General features: G+C 37.1%; 1 protein-coding gene across 3 annotated transcripts; it reads right to left on the bottom strand.

Annotated features, from left to right (window-relative positions):
• Positions 1-958: 958 nt before the first annotated feature.
• LOC122654390 (ADP-ribosylation factor 2) lies at positions 959-7,279 on the bottom strand. Of its 3 annotated transcripts, XM_043848462.1 has the most exons (7): positions 7,171-7,279; positions 6,243-6,413; positions 3,711-3,781; positions 3,354-3,473; positions 1,617-1,735; positions 1,436-1,517; positions 959-1,261 (listed from the first exon to the last, which is right to left on the bottom strand). In XM_043848462.1, exons 2-7 carry the CDS (start codon positions 6,388-6,390, stop codon positions 1,256-1,258), a joined length of 546 nt encoding a protein of 181 aa, XP_043704397.1. In that variant the 5' UTR covers positions 6,391-6,413; positions 7,171-7,279; the 3' UTR covers positions 959-1,255. The 3 variants fall into 3 exon arrangements, with proteins under 3 accessions (XP_043704397.1, XP_043704395.1, XP_043704396.1); XM_043848460.1 differs by lacking the exon at positions 959-1,261 and having other exon boundaries at positions 1,424-1,517; XM_043848461.1 differs by lacking the exon at positions 959-1,261 and having other exon boundaries at positions 1,424-1,517; positions 6,243-6,423; positions 7,171-7,238.
• Positions 7,280-12,390: the final 5,111 nt, after the last annotated feature.

The raw sequence follows: 12,390 nt of genomic DNA, 5'->3' as shown, positions 1-12,390 counted from the left end.
TGGATTGGTGAATAGGCCGGATCAGAATTCACCGTGATCAATTTTGATTCTGAACATAGAATAGGGTTGATTCATGCGGAAACCCTTAAATTGTTGGTTTTCGGGATCTGAGGTCCGATTCTAGGGTTCTTAGAGACCGATTCGGATCTGGAGGAATTGATTCCACGCCCGATTCCGTCTAATTGTACTATGATGATATGGTAATTCCAGCCTTTGATTAAGATATAAAGGAAAAGATCCTTCCCAAATGACCTTTTTCCTTTTTACTTCCTGTCCCTTACTCATCAGATATATTCCTGACCAAGAACAAAAATATTCATGATACTGAAACTAAAATGTTTTTTTGGATTTGAGGGAGATGACGAGGGTTAAACCCAAAATTTAACAAGTGAAATGAACACGGAAATCAGATTCTCTGTCTGAGAAAATGTTTCCTAGTTCCATTCATGTATCCTCTGGATCAGTACTCGGTAGTGAGAACTTCACTTCTGCTCTGTGACTTTGTCGGATAGAAACCAGGATCAGGGAAAGGGATCATGAAAAGCAGAAAATATGGTAGAAGCACTCTGAACTCAAATCTGATCGTGTTGAGCAACACTATAGAGAGTAAGGATGATCAAGCTAGAGCCCTGGACAGCCCATGCAGGGATGCTGGTCCAAAGGTAATAGAACTCTTGTGAACCAAGCCGTGTTACATTGTTACTGGCCTCCCCATCGATGTCCTCATATTGGATCGACAATTGCACAGAATAATATCAAAAAGCAACCAATGGAAGCTAACTACTCAGAAGAGTTGCCTCACTGTCTCTGCATCTTCTCTTATTAGGATCTAGATTTAGATGTAAGTTAAATTTTGAAAAGTTGCAACTACAACTGACTAGTAAGTTGTCACAGAATCTCAGAAATTTAGAAGAACTACCAAACTTCACTGGTTCATGAGATTGAAACAAGAAAACTGGATCACGAAACATAATCCAATGTCAGAAAGAGAGTGCAAGTAACACCATACATTAACAGACAAAATGGTATAGCTAAAACCTCGTATTCAACCCCAGAAAAGTAGCCCATAAAAACTAGATAAGTATTCTGGCTAACCATCCAACAAGTCTACCAGAGTCTAGAAAGACAAGGATCCATTCTCTTAAAAGTCATCACCACAACCTAAGCCTGTTTGTCTTCAGAAAGAACTGCCCTAGGGAGTAGAAATCCCTGCTTTTGTAACACATCCTCTTGATGACCACAGTATTCATTTGCCTCAGGCCTAACAAACCAAGAAGGATAAATACATTACAAGACACATTAAATGTGTAAAAGCAAACTACAAACAGCAAGACAAGATAACACTGGAATGTTACTGAGCTATGTTGCGGCTCCATATACCTGGGGCTAAAATAGCTATTAAAACTAAAAAGAGGAAGGTGATTCAACTACTAACCTTGTTAGCAATGTTGTTGGAGAGCCAGTCCAACCCCTCATAAAGGCCCTCTCCAGAAGTTGCACAAGTACTCTGGATGTACCTGTAGAAACCAAGAAGATTAGCCCAAGCACGACTGCTAGATAATACTCCACAAAATAAAAAGGGGAGAAATGGGAGGCAGGACAGAAGGGAATTTTACCAGTGGCGCTGGCGTAGAGAATGAAGGCCAAGTTTATCAGTAATTTCTGCAGCATTCATTGCATTAGGAAGATCTTGCTTGTTAGCAAATACAAGCAACACAGCATCTCGCAACTCATCCTGAAACCAGATGTATGAAATTCAGTCCAATATTGAAGATATTAGCAATAGCAGACAACTTAACTAGGTTTAGAAAATAATAATTTACTTCATAAAGCGTGGATTCATGCCAAATACCAGTTATGAAACCACCCACCAATTAACCTAGAGAGAAGAGGAAGAAGATGAAGACAAAACTGGATGACATGCCAAGTAGTTTGACCCTTCGACAAAACTGGATGACAACTTAAGTGTAACATAAAGAAAGGGGGTGGGGGGGGAACACAAGAAGGTGAAATTTTTTTATTTGTGAAATAAACCTAACAAGATTGGGATGGTCAATTATAACAGTAACCAACCACATGATATAACTGAAACAGTATATGTATACTAAATATGCTGTCTACACCTTAACCTTCTCCTAGTATGGATGTATGTAGAATAGACACACATGCAAATTCAGATTCAGATTTATCACCACCACCCCTTTTCTATCGTTTCTCTTTTCCATGACCTGTATTCTGACTCATTTTCTCCTTCCTCTTTTCCTTCCAATAGAGAAGCAGGAGGAACCTTGCCTTGATTTCTACCATGGTAGTGTTATCCCCTGAATTTTAATGAAAGAAGGCAGATCATTGAAATTTCCCTCAGGTTGATGAAACCCAACTGGACTGTTCAGTTCCGAATAGTCCCAAGGCCCAACCCCCAAGGGGGATCAAGAGGCATAGTTGACAAGTTGACGAATTGCGTCCAGTTCAGGTCAGATAACTATGGTCAAATCAAAAGGGCCCACTAAAATAACCTACTACCAATATTGGGCTAATTCTCCATATGCTTTGGCGTACTTGCATTTGAATAAAATGATACTTCTGAACTTTGGGAAGCTTCTCCTAGAGTCTCATACAAGCAAAAATCATAAACAATATGGCACATCAGAAATCAGCAAGAAAATATACTGCTCCACTTATACCAGCACTTCCTCGTGTAATCGACATCAATACAGGAGAGAGAGAATTCCCTCCTAAGGCTATGATGAAATGAAATGTGCCAACTCGATTGGTGTGAAAAACTGAGCAAACGTCCATGTCAACCTCTTCTCATGAGTCACGTTTCAACCCAAATGCAGAAACCAAATGATAATCACCACATGGAGTAGTTAAGCTTTGAGAAAAGGAAGAAGAACTTTTGAAAACAATTGGATGATCGAAAATGGAAGGGGCACAGTTCAATAAATAGGGGACCATAAGGTTGAGATGGACATAAAACATGATATGGTAGGTCCAAAGAATAACCTACCCATGCAACTACTCAGAAAGCCAAATCAAACAACCACAGAGTAAAAACTAGAGCCTAGGGAAAGAAGTTGTCTCCACAGCCTCTGGAAAGTATTTTTCTGCCCCAATAAAAAATAATAAGAACCCAATTCGAAAAAAAACATACAAGAGCACAAAACATCATTACATTTCATAAAAAAAGGCAGAGGTTAGAGCAGTAAAGAGAAATAAAATCATACCTGCATATATACAACGAATTTTCTTTGCATTAATAAGCAATGAATATAGCAATTAAGTAGGCCCCATGGACCCAAAGAGAAAATATATACAGATTAAAAAAAAGAGTTATCTCAGTGGTGATATACCTCATTCAACATCCTATGCAACTCATCCCTTGCCTCAACAACTCGATCTCTGTCGTTGCTATCCACCACAAATATCAGACCCTGTGTGTTTTGGAAGTAATGCCTCCATAGTGGACGGATCTGCATGAGAAACAAAGCAAACATGATTAGCCATGTTAAATACAAGATTGCAGCCACAACTCCTAAGTGATTTTAAGAAATATTGTAACATGATTCATCTATTTAAGAGTTTCCATGAAGAAAAGAAAACAAAACCACGGATAGAGGCTCAAACTTAAAAATAAATAGAATATCTAGATGCATAACAGGCATTTTTATCTGGTTTAGAAGCAAAACGTGAAGCTATTAAATAATTACCTTGTCCTGACCACCAACATCCCAAACAGTGAAGCTGATGTTCTTGTATTCAACAGTCTCCACATTGAACCCTGAAAATAATAGCTACAGCATATTTAGAATGAAAACTAATATATTTGAATAGGACCTGCTTTTTTTCTTGGTTTGGCAAGTTTCAATTAACTTCATAAAAGCAAAATTACCTTCCATCTACTGTGAAAGTAATAGAATAGTTGCAAGGCAATTTAGAAAAAAGCATTCTAATTAATTCTGGCATATTCTAGTATGGGTCATGGAGATGAAAATCTAAAAACCATCCAAGCAATCATATCACCTCACATCAAAGACGAAAGAAGCAAGTAAAGAGAGCTTCCAGAAAACTGATCTAGCTATTTGTACTTTTTATGTGGAAGTAACTTTTAGAGCACAGTGTAACTGTTTCCAACTCTCATACTCTTAATGTCATATTCTTCTTCTGCATTAGGCTTTGGCATGATTACAAATTTTCTATTTGTTGCAACACATATATACCTCTTACAACCTCAATAGTCTACACATTTCCACTTTCCCCTTCTCCACCCAATCTCTACTGAGCAAACCTGATGGAAGCAGTTGAGGCACTCTACTACACTATTAGAAGTATCATTAGAAATATCTATGGGCATTCAAAAATTCTATCCTTGCATCTGCACAGCTTAAGCTTTGTGTGCCAATGGGGCCAAAGAAAGAACTGAACATTAATCTAACACAACAAAAGGCCTCCAGCCTCCAACATTTTAAAAATTTATGGGCATTCAAAAAATTTACCCTTGCATCTGCACAGCTTAAGCTTTGTGTGCCAATGGGGCCAAATAAAGCACTCATTAATCTAAACACAAGACCACCTACAGCCTCCAACATTTTATTTTACTGTGAAGCTGCTTCCAAGGTTTAAAGTATCCTTCAATATCCGCCGATACATATCTTATCTTTAAGGTAACGATACAATATCTATAAAAAAAATGGTATTAGTACATGTAAGAAATCGCATCTTTTATATATAATCAATTGAATGCACTTGTCTTGTCGTAATTTGTTCTCCTTTTTATACAGTATATATTTTACATATTACTTATTTATAGTGCTTTATGCTTCAAAACTGTATTTTGAAGCATTTCCATGTGTTTTTTGACCATTTCCATACGTATCTAACGCATCTTGCATATCTCGATACAAGATGATAAGTCTCTTAAATTCACCCTTCTAATACGATACATGACACTGATACTGTAAACCGTGGCTGTTTCACCTAACATGCCCTATTCCTAGGAGTATTAAGCATTTTTCCTTGGGGCCATTTTGTAGAAAAGGTAAGATCCGCTGATTAAGGTTATTGGGGAGAAAAACAAATAGGTGGACATTTGAGGACAGTTCCTGCCTCGAAATTGAATCACCAACATCATGGAAAGTCATCCTTAGCAACACAATACAATCAAAACCTTCATCTGTTCTTGAAAGCCTCAAGGTCTCTAAAGTTACTTACAACCCTCCCTCCCTTTTCCTGAGAGTAACACCATCATGTTCAAACCAAAGATTCCTTCAGGACAGTGCTGCTTCTCTTTCTGACAAATAAATTAGTAATGTACTAATTTCAGTCATAGGACTCCCAAAAAAAAAAGTCAAACAATATTGCAGTGATGCCAAATATATAAGGGTCCAAACATCTATAAAAAAAAATGGAAAAAGTAGCCAAGGGAAAAAACCTTAACCATTGCCACTACTTTTGAGGAAGATTTTCCTAAACAATTCAAATCAGATTACCAAATAAAAGGAAAACAGGAGGACACAACCAAATCATTCTGAAGGCACCCACACAATGGCAAGAAAGAGAAGACTGCATCCAAAGTTTTCTATAGCCTTAGCGCTGGATTTTTCATTTCTCTTCTCTTTCCCCCTCCCTCTTTTCCAATCTTTTCTTTCCCTTTATTGGTTAGAATTCAGTTTTCCTTACCGTGTTTTGTTTGGATCTATGTAGCCGACCCCATTAAGTTGGATAAGGCTGAGTTTGTTGTATATAACAAGAGGAGGTTCAATGATAAGACATGTTGGCCTTAAGCACATTGCAAGCCCTTAGTGCACTCCAAACTCCATCAATGTTTTATGTACTAGTATCACCCATGAGACATAATCATTTTCGATAGAAGACAAACTACAAGGATCAGGGACTGGACAACATATAATTGCACAGAAATATACATATCATCATAGCCATCCACCAAGCAGTCATGATACAGATAATATAAAATCTAATTCCCTTCATCCATATTTCAGATGACAACACACAAAATAATCATCTACCAGAAGACTAAACAAAAATAAAAATTTTAGGACCCTTCCTCTATTGTTAAGATTATCAGAACAGACAATTAAAAATAATCTACAACTCAATTCAATATGGACAGTAAACCAAAGGCCAAACCATGAATCAATTAAGTAGATGAATAGCTGAAAATGAAAAGGGAATAGATAAATAACCATTCCTGCACAAAGTCAAATCTTATAATCAGGACTTACCAATGGTGGGAATTGTCGTGACAATTTCACCAAGCTTGAGCTTATACAATATGGTGGTCTTACCAGCAGCATCAAGACCAACCATCAGAATACGCATCTCTTTCTTGGCAAAAAGCCGGCTAAAGAGCTTAGTGAAAGTAAGCCCCATGTTTCGTTGTGGCTGTAGGGTCCCTTCAAAGTTCATGCACAACAAAAAGGGGCTAAAATCAGTAGAGGAAGAATCCAAAATGAGATTCAGAATACTAAAATCCGTTGCAACTAGATCACAAGACTGGAAGCATTAAACGACTTCAACGACAATAGTAATAATCCAGCTAGGCTGATATAGTTTCAGGAAACGTATTGATATACGAGGAATAATCCTCCAAAAGCCTAACGCAAGCTAAAATTCCTCATACGTCTTTAATAAAACATGAAACAAGCCCAATTAATCAATTGAAACCGAATTTCCAGCAGAAATGTTATCCATGCGAACAGATCTGAGCATCAACGCATCAAACTCAACAGCTAACGTAAAACGAAACCCCAACTGAAGACAAGCCCCAATAAATAAAAAAATCTCCTACAAACGATATCTAGATAAGCTCAACAAATACACGAAAACAGCAAACAGATCCAAACGATCTCCAAGCGACGATGAACATTACAAGAAATGACGCGTTGAATCAACTCAATGGAGCATAATCTAAGCCTCCAACCAAAAAACAAGTAGGAAAAACCTTAATCGGGCTTCAAAAACCCCAAATCAGCACAGATATCATCCATAATCATCCAGGGCCCCCAAATTTTAGAGAGTGGTTCAAAGATGAACAAACTATTTGCACTAAATCAAAATTGCACCTACCGATCACCCGCTTAAGATGAGCAGAAACAAACGACAATAAGAAATTTAGGTTTTCAAACTAATCAAAAAACGAGCGAGATTCACCTTCAGAAAGCTTTACAGAGAGATCGAATTGAAGAGAGCGTCGGGGAAGGGCAGTAGCCTCACACCAACGCGTAAAATGGAGTTATGAAAGATCGACGAGAGAATAAAAAGGGCGCTTGTAAAGGGGTTTTACAAATGACCCTCTAAAAATTCCCATTTGTCTAAATACCCCCTTACAATTTTTCTAATTTCAAAATTTTTCTATTTGCAAATCAGTGTAGCACTTTGGTCCAATTCGTTAATTTGGGACGTTAGGCGTTAACGACCCCAACAACAAATTCTCTCATCCCTTGTCTTGATTCATGGGAAACTTTTTTCATTGCAACCTCAATTTTGGAGGTTTGATTTTCAATTTTGGAAGTTTGATTTTAGGGTTCATCGTCCCCAAATGGTTTAGGGTTTGATTTTCAATTTCAAACCCTAAACCATTTGGGAAAGATGAGGGCAATTTGGTTATTTTATTATTTAATTTTGGTGAATTTTTATCAAAAAGGCATTTTAGTCATTAGATTTTCTGAAATTAACGTCTAACGTCCCAAATTAATGGATTGAACCAAAATGCTATACTATCTTGAAAATAAAGGAAATTCATAATTAGAAAAATTATAAGAGGCATTTGGATAAATAGACATTTTCAGAGGGCATTTATAAAAAAAACCCTTTTTATTTTGCAGGGAAAAAAAGTTGGACCTCGAGGGACTAAAAAGTCTAAACATCCTTTGCTTTGAATTTAATAACGAAATAATCCCTGCTTTGGCTTTGTTGGGAAATACGTTTTTGGGTTACGTGACCCACGGGAGGACGAAATTTTCGGCAGGGTTACCAATTTTCAAAATCAAATGGTAAAAAACGTGGTCAACCAAGACCGTTGGATAGAAATCAAATTTTGAGTCCAGTTTTGGTGGGGTCTTGAGAGTCTTGAGTCTTGTGTCCATGTACATGAATTGGCCCTAAAGTGGTTCAAATTCAAATGCCAAGATTCTAGTCAAATTTAGATGGAGGGGGGATTTGGACTCATAGCTTTAACTTTACCATTGATCTTTCAAATTTGGCCAGTGGAGAATGGTCACTCAACTCATCTAATATTCTTAGGCCGTGTTTGTTTGACGGAGAAAAGTAGAAAAGGAATTTTTATCCATCAAACAAACAAACGTTTTAGGAAAAGTTTCCTTCATCAAGGTGAAGAGACCTCTTCAACCATTGTGATTAAACCCTTTGATTAGACTCCTGAGTTTTGGAATAATGAATATTATTATTAATTCCCAGATCATATTGTCAAAGGTTCTCAAGCCCAATGGATTGAGAGATTCTCTCTTCATCATGGATAAAAGAAAACTCAGTCTATATTCTTAGGATTGAGCTTCTTTTCACGTGGGGTGAAGTGATTATTTATATTTATGGTAGATGGATGTGACTCTAGGGGAAGAACTCATTTCGTACAATAAGGGGGGAGATTGATGGCCCTTTCCCTTCAACATGGGTGAAGAGAAACTTTTTCATATTCTAAATGTATGTTTGGGGGACCTTTTCGAGCATATGATTCTAGAATTATGAGAAACCAGCTTCTCCAAATGAAAATGTAGAGGTCTAATAAGCTTCTTGCACTTGTTGCATGTATGGGAGAACTTACTTGGGTTTCTAGTTTTGGGCATAACTTCAAATATTTGGTCTTGACTTTATAATGAAATTAACTAATTATTAAAGACACTAAAAGGATAAAGCAACAAAAAGTGATATGCTTCTGGCATGATTTCTATTTCGGTTTGGTTTGATTTTCGTACCTTGTTTAGTGAAATAGAAATCAACTAGAATAGAAATTTTGAAATAGGTGAGGAGATGTTTCAATTTTAAAATTGAAATTGATTTCATTTTTGCTCTTTAAATGAGCAAATATAGAGAATTTATTCTCATGAATTGAACTACCAAATGGATTTTTTATTTTTGAAATATTTCAAATTGATGCAACCAAAACAGTTTCAATTTCTTGATCCATGGCAAAGCTGATAATGTTAACAATTCATAAGTTCCCTATTAGCAAAAAGTCATAATGGATAAACGATGTGATGGATAGAGATAGCTTGTTTTGGATAAGCCACTTGCCAAATTTCAAACTCTATTTTAATCAAAAGACAAGTCTCCATTCCTTCGCCATGTGAATCAGTTAAGGGGTAGTTTCTACCCCCAAACAATAGGGGTGGGAAATTTGGGATGGGATGGTCCAACGGTGAGGGGATTCTTCCTCCCCCACTCGTGAAAGAAAACTTTTGCCTCAATCAAATACCACCTCTTGGTTTATTAGCATGCATCCCCATGCATGTCACACATGTTTACGGCACTCTAACCACTACAGTGTACTCTAACCACTAGTAGTCTTTATAGTCCTGTCTTTCAAAGCTTTGTTTTGCCACTTGGCAAACTCCATTTGGACTGAAATTTGATATGTGAGTAAAGGACATTGGGATCTACTTATCCATAAAATTTGAGCCCCAACTAAACTCCCACATGGCAGATTTTTGGACCATCCAAGAGGCCTTCATATCTGGATCATCTAGGAATCATGATCAACTATAAAGAGGGCAGAGGTTGCCTAGGGTGGTCCACCCACCTAGCTTGGGTAGGTGGGTCAACTATTTCTACCATTTGGCTTGCAGATGGGGCTGAAATTTGATTGACTGATAGACCTACGGCCTTCGGTTCACATGTCAAGTTTCAACCCAAACAAAAATTGACAATTGGCAAAACAAAGCATTGAAAAATTTAGAACGGCTAATGGTGCTCTATTTGAATCCTTGGTATGTTGTCTCTCCCTGTCTTTATTCTGATAGAATGCGTCTTCTGTCCATTTCGGCTCTCACTGTGTATTTTATTTGGTTATTTCGTAACAAATGTGTTTTCCAAAATATATCACCTACTCACTCTTTAATCATTCAAGTTATTAACAAGTGGGTTGATAACCTTTCATGTATCACATTTCCTTCAACTTTCGATGACCCCCTGTGCTTTTTAGGATATCCCAATCCGTATATCAACCATTACCATTTGTGGATCATCTGATTTTAATTTGTGATGGTTGATATGATATGGCCACAAGTGGCGCAGCATTACAGGGGTTAACTACTGTTGGGATTCTCTCAGACATTCTATCGCTTCTTTAATATATATATATATGGGAAAAATTTTCATACACGGTCGTGTAAAACATATATGTGAGAGGGTGGGAGTTTCAAGGCATTAAATAATGAGTAGGAATTTATGACTTTTCCAACTCTTTGTGAAAGATCCTCTCACATACACGGTTTACACGGCCGTATATGAAAACTTTTCCCTAGATATAAAAAATCTCAATTTTGTTTTGCTTCTATGAATTTTGGTTTTCTAAGAAAAGTTCTGCACCAAAAGCCAAAAGCATCATGTAGCGTTTGTAACATACGCTGGATAGGTGCTGCCAGAGAATAGAGGTGTCAGTAACCAATTTAAGGATGCTTATCCAAGAGCTATGATGGCCATCGGTGAAAGGATTCTACCTCCACCATGGGTGAAGAAAAACTCTATCCTTATTAAAATTTGTCTAACATAATTTAAAAATATAGCTTTATTGAGAGACTTCTCTAGACATGCCATTTAGAGAAGAATTTCTAAATGTCGCTTTAATTTGCCACATCGAAGCTTAGTTGATCCTCAAAATTTGGGGATTAGTTTTCCTTTTTGACTCATAAGGTGAAATTAAGCCAGAATCATTACACCATGGAGCACAACAGTAGGTCAAGTTTTGAATGGCTGGTGGAAAATATTCCATAGGACATCATGATTAATTTTGCTTCAAAATTAGACAAGTGACCACTTCGAAGATTTCACTTCCTCTTATATTCAACTGAATTTTATTTTTATTTTGGGAAAATCTTTTGTACCGAATTTCCCTTCACCCACAATGAAAGGGATCCCATTCATCGGGGAAGGCAGAAATGGGTATCAAGAGGGTATTTTGAAACATACCAAAACCCTAGGAGAGGTTTATGAACCCTAAGATAGTGGATGAACTGTCCTCTATGGATGGAGGAAAACTTTGTCCAAATCTTTTTGTAGCCAAATTGGTGAACTAAGAAATAATAACTTTACTAATTTACCCTTTTTGATAACATTTTTTTTAAAATGAGGATAAATTTCATCATTTCACATAAAAATTGCATTAAATAACTATTGAGAATAAGATAAAGGATAATAAAAAAAATAGTTGAACTTCTTAATTCACCACTTTGGTGACAAGAAGTTGCACCATTTTATATTTGGGTGGAAGGGCGATGGAGAGGTGTGAAGATGAGCGTGCATCTTGTTTCAACCCTCAAGTAAGTGGCAATGCTTTATGTGTTTATCATTCTTCTTTGGTGCTTCAGCTTTTGGATCCATGTACCCACAACCGGGCCTTCATTTCTTTGTGCAAATTTTAATATGATAAACAACTTGAGTTCGTTTTCTTATGCCATTTCCTAAGCATAATTCCATGTTTGAATAGAGAGTCCTTCAGGGTGGGATAAGAATACTAGATCCACAATGAGGCATCACCATGACACCATTCCTCCACTACTAGTTGCTACATGTAGCTTAAAACTGTAGATCTGCCATAATTAACAACAACAAACCTAACAAATCACTGTTTCTCATTCTCAACAATAAACCAAATACAAACTATTACATAGCAAAGGGGTTGTTAAGAAGATATGCACTAACCCTTTATCCCCAGACATTGAATGTGAAATACCCAGAGCCAAGAAGGCAACCACAAAGAACCACACCAACCAATTTATTCCCAGACATTGCTTGGAAGGATATCTTGACCAAGCACTGTTGCCCATCTTCAACCACTAATCTACTCCATAAGCGTATGTTTTGTTCAACAGAGAAAACATAAACATGCTCAGACTCCTAAAAATAGTCAGGTTGCAGGAAAACACTGCCAATCCACGAGTGCAACACTGTTATCTCTTCGCCGCCCCCAGAAAAAAAAAAACCGGAAGCTTTTGTTGTAGCCTTGCAAATCAGGTATCTAAACCTTAGAATAGAGAATAGATCAGATCAATGTTAGCTGATACGGCTTGATGCTGACCAAATTTTTGGCCAATCCATCAAAAGATATCGCTAGATCGATGCTGGCCAATCCTGATATGAGTAGGTTGATACACCCAATCTGATCCCAAAACTTGAAACCTTGTTGTAAATACCATG

The sequence above is a fragment of the Telopea speciosissima genome, chromosome 3 (genome assembly GCF_018873765.1).
Source record: "Telopea speciosissima isolate NSW1024214 ecotype Mountain lineage chromosome 3, Tspe_v1, whole genome shotgun sequence".
NCBI classification, from domain to species: Eukaryota; Viridiplantae; Streptophyta; class Magnoliopsida; order Proteales; family Proteaceae; genus Telopea; species Telopea speciosissima.
The sequence above is the reverse complement of the archived record's forward strand: the minus strand, read 5'-3'. Positions and strand labels throughout refer to the sequence as shown.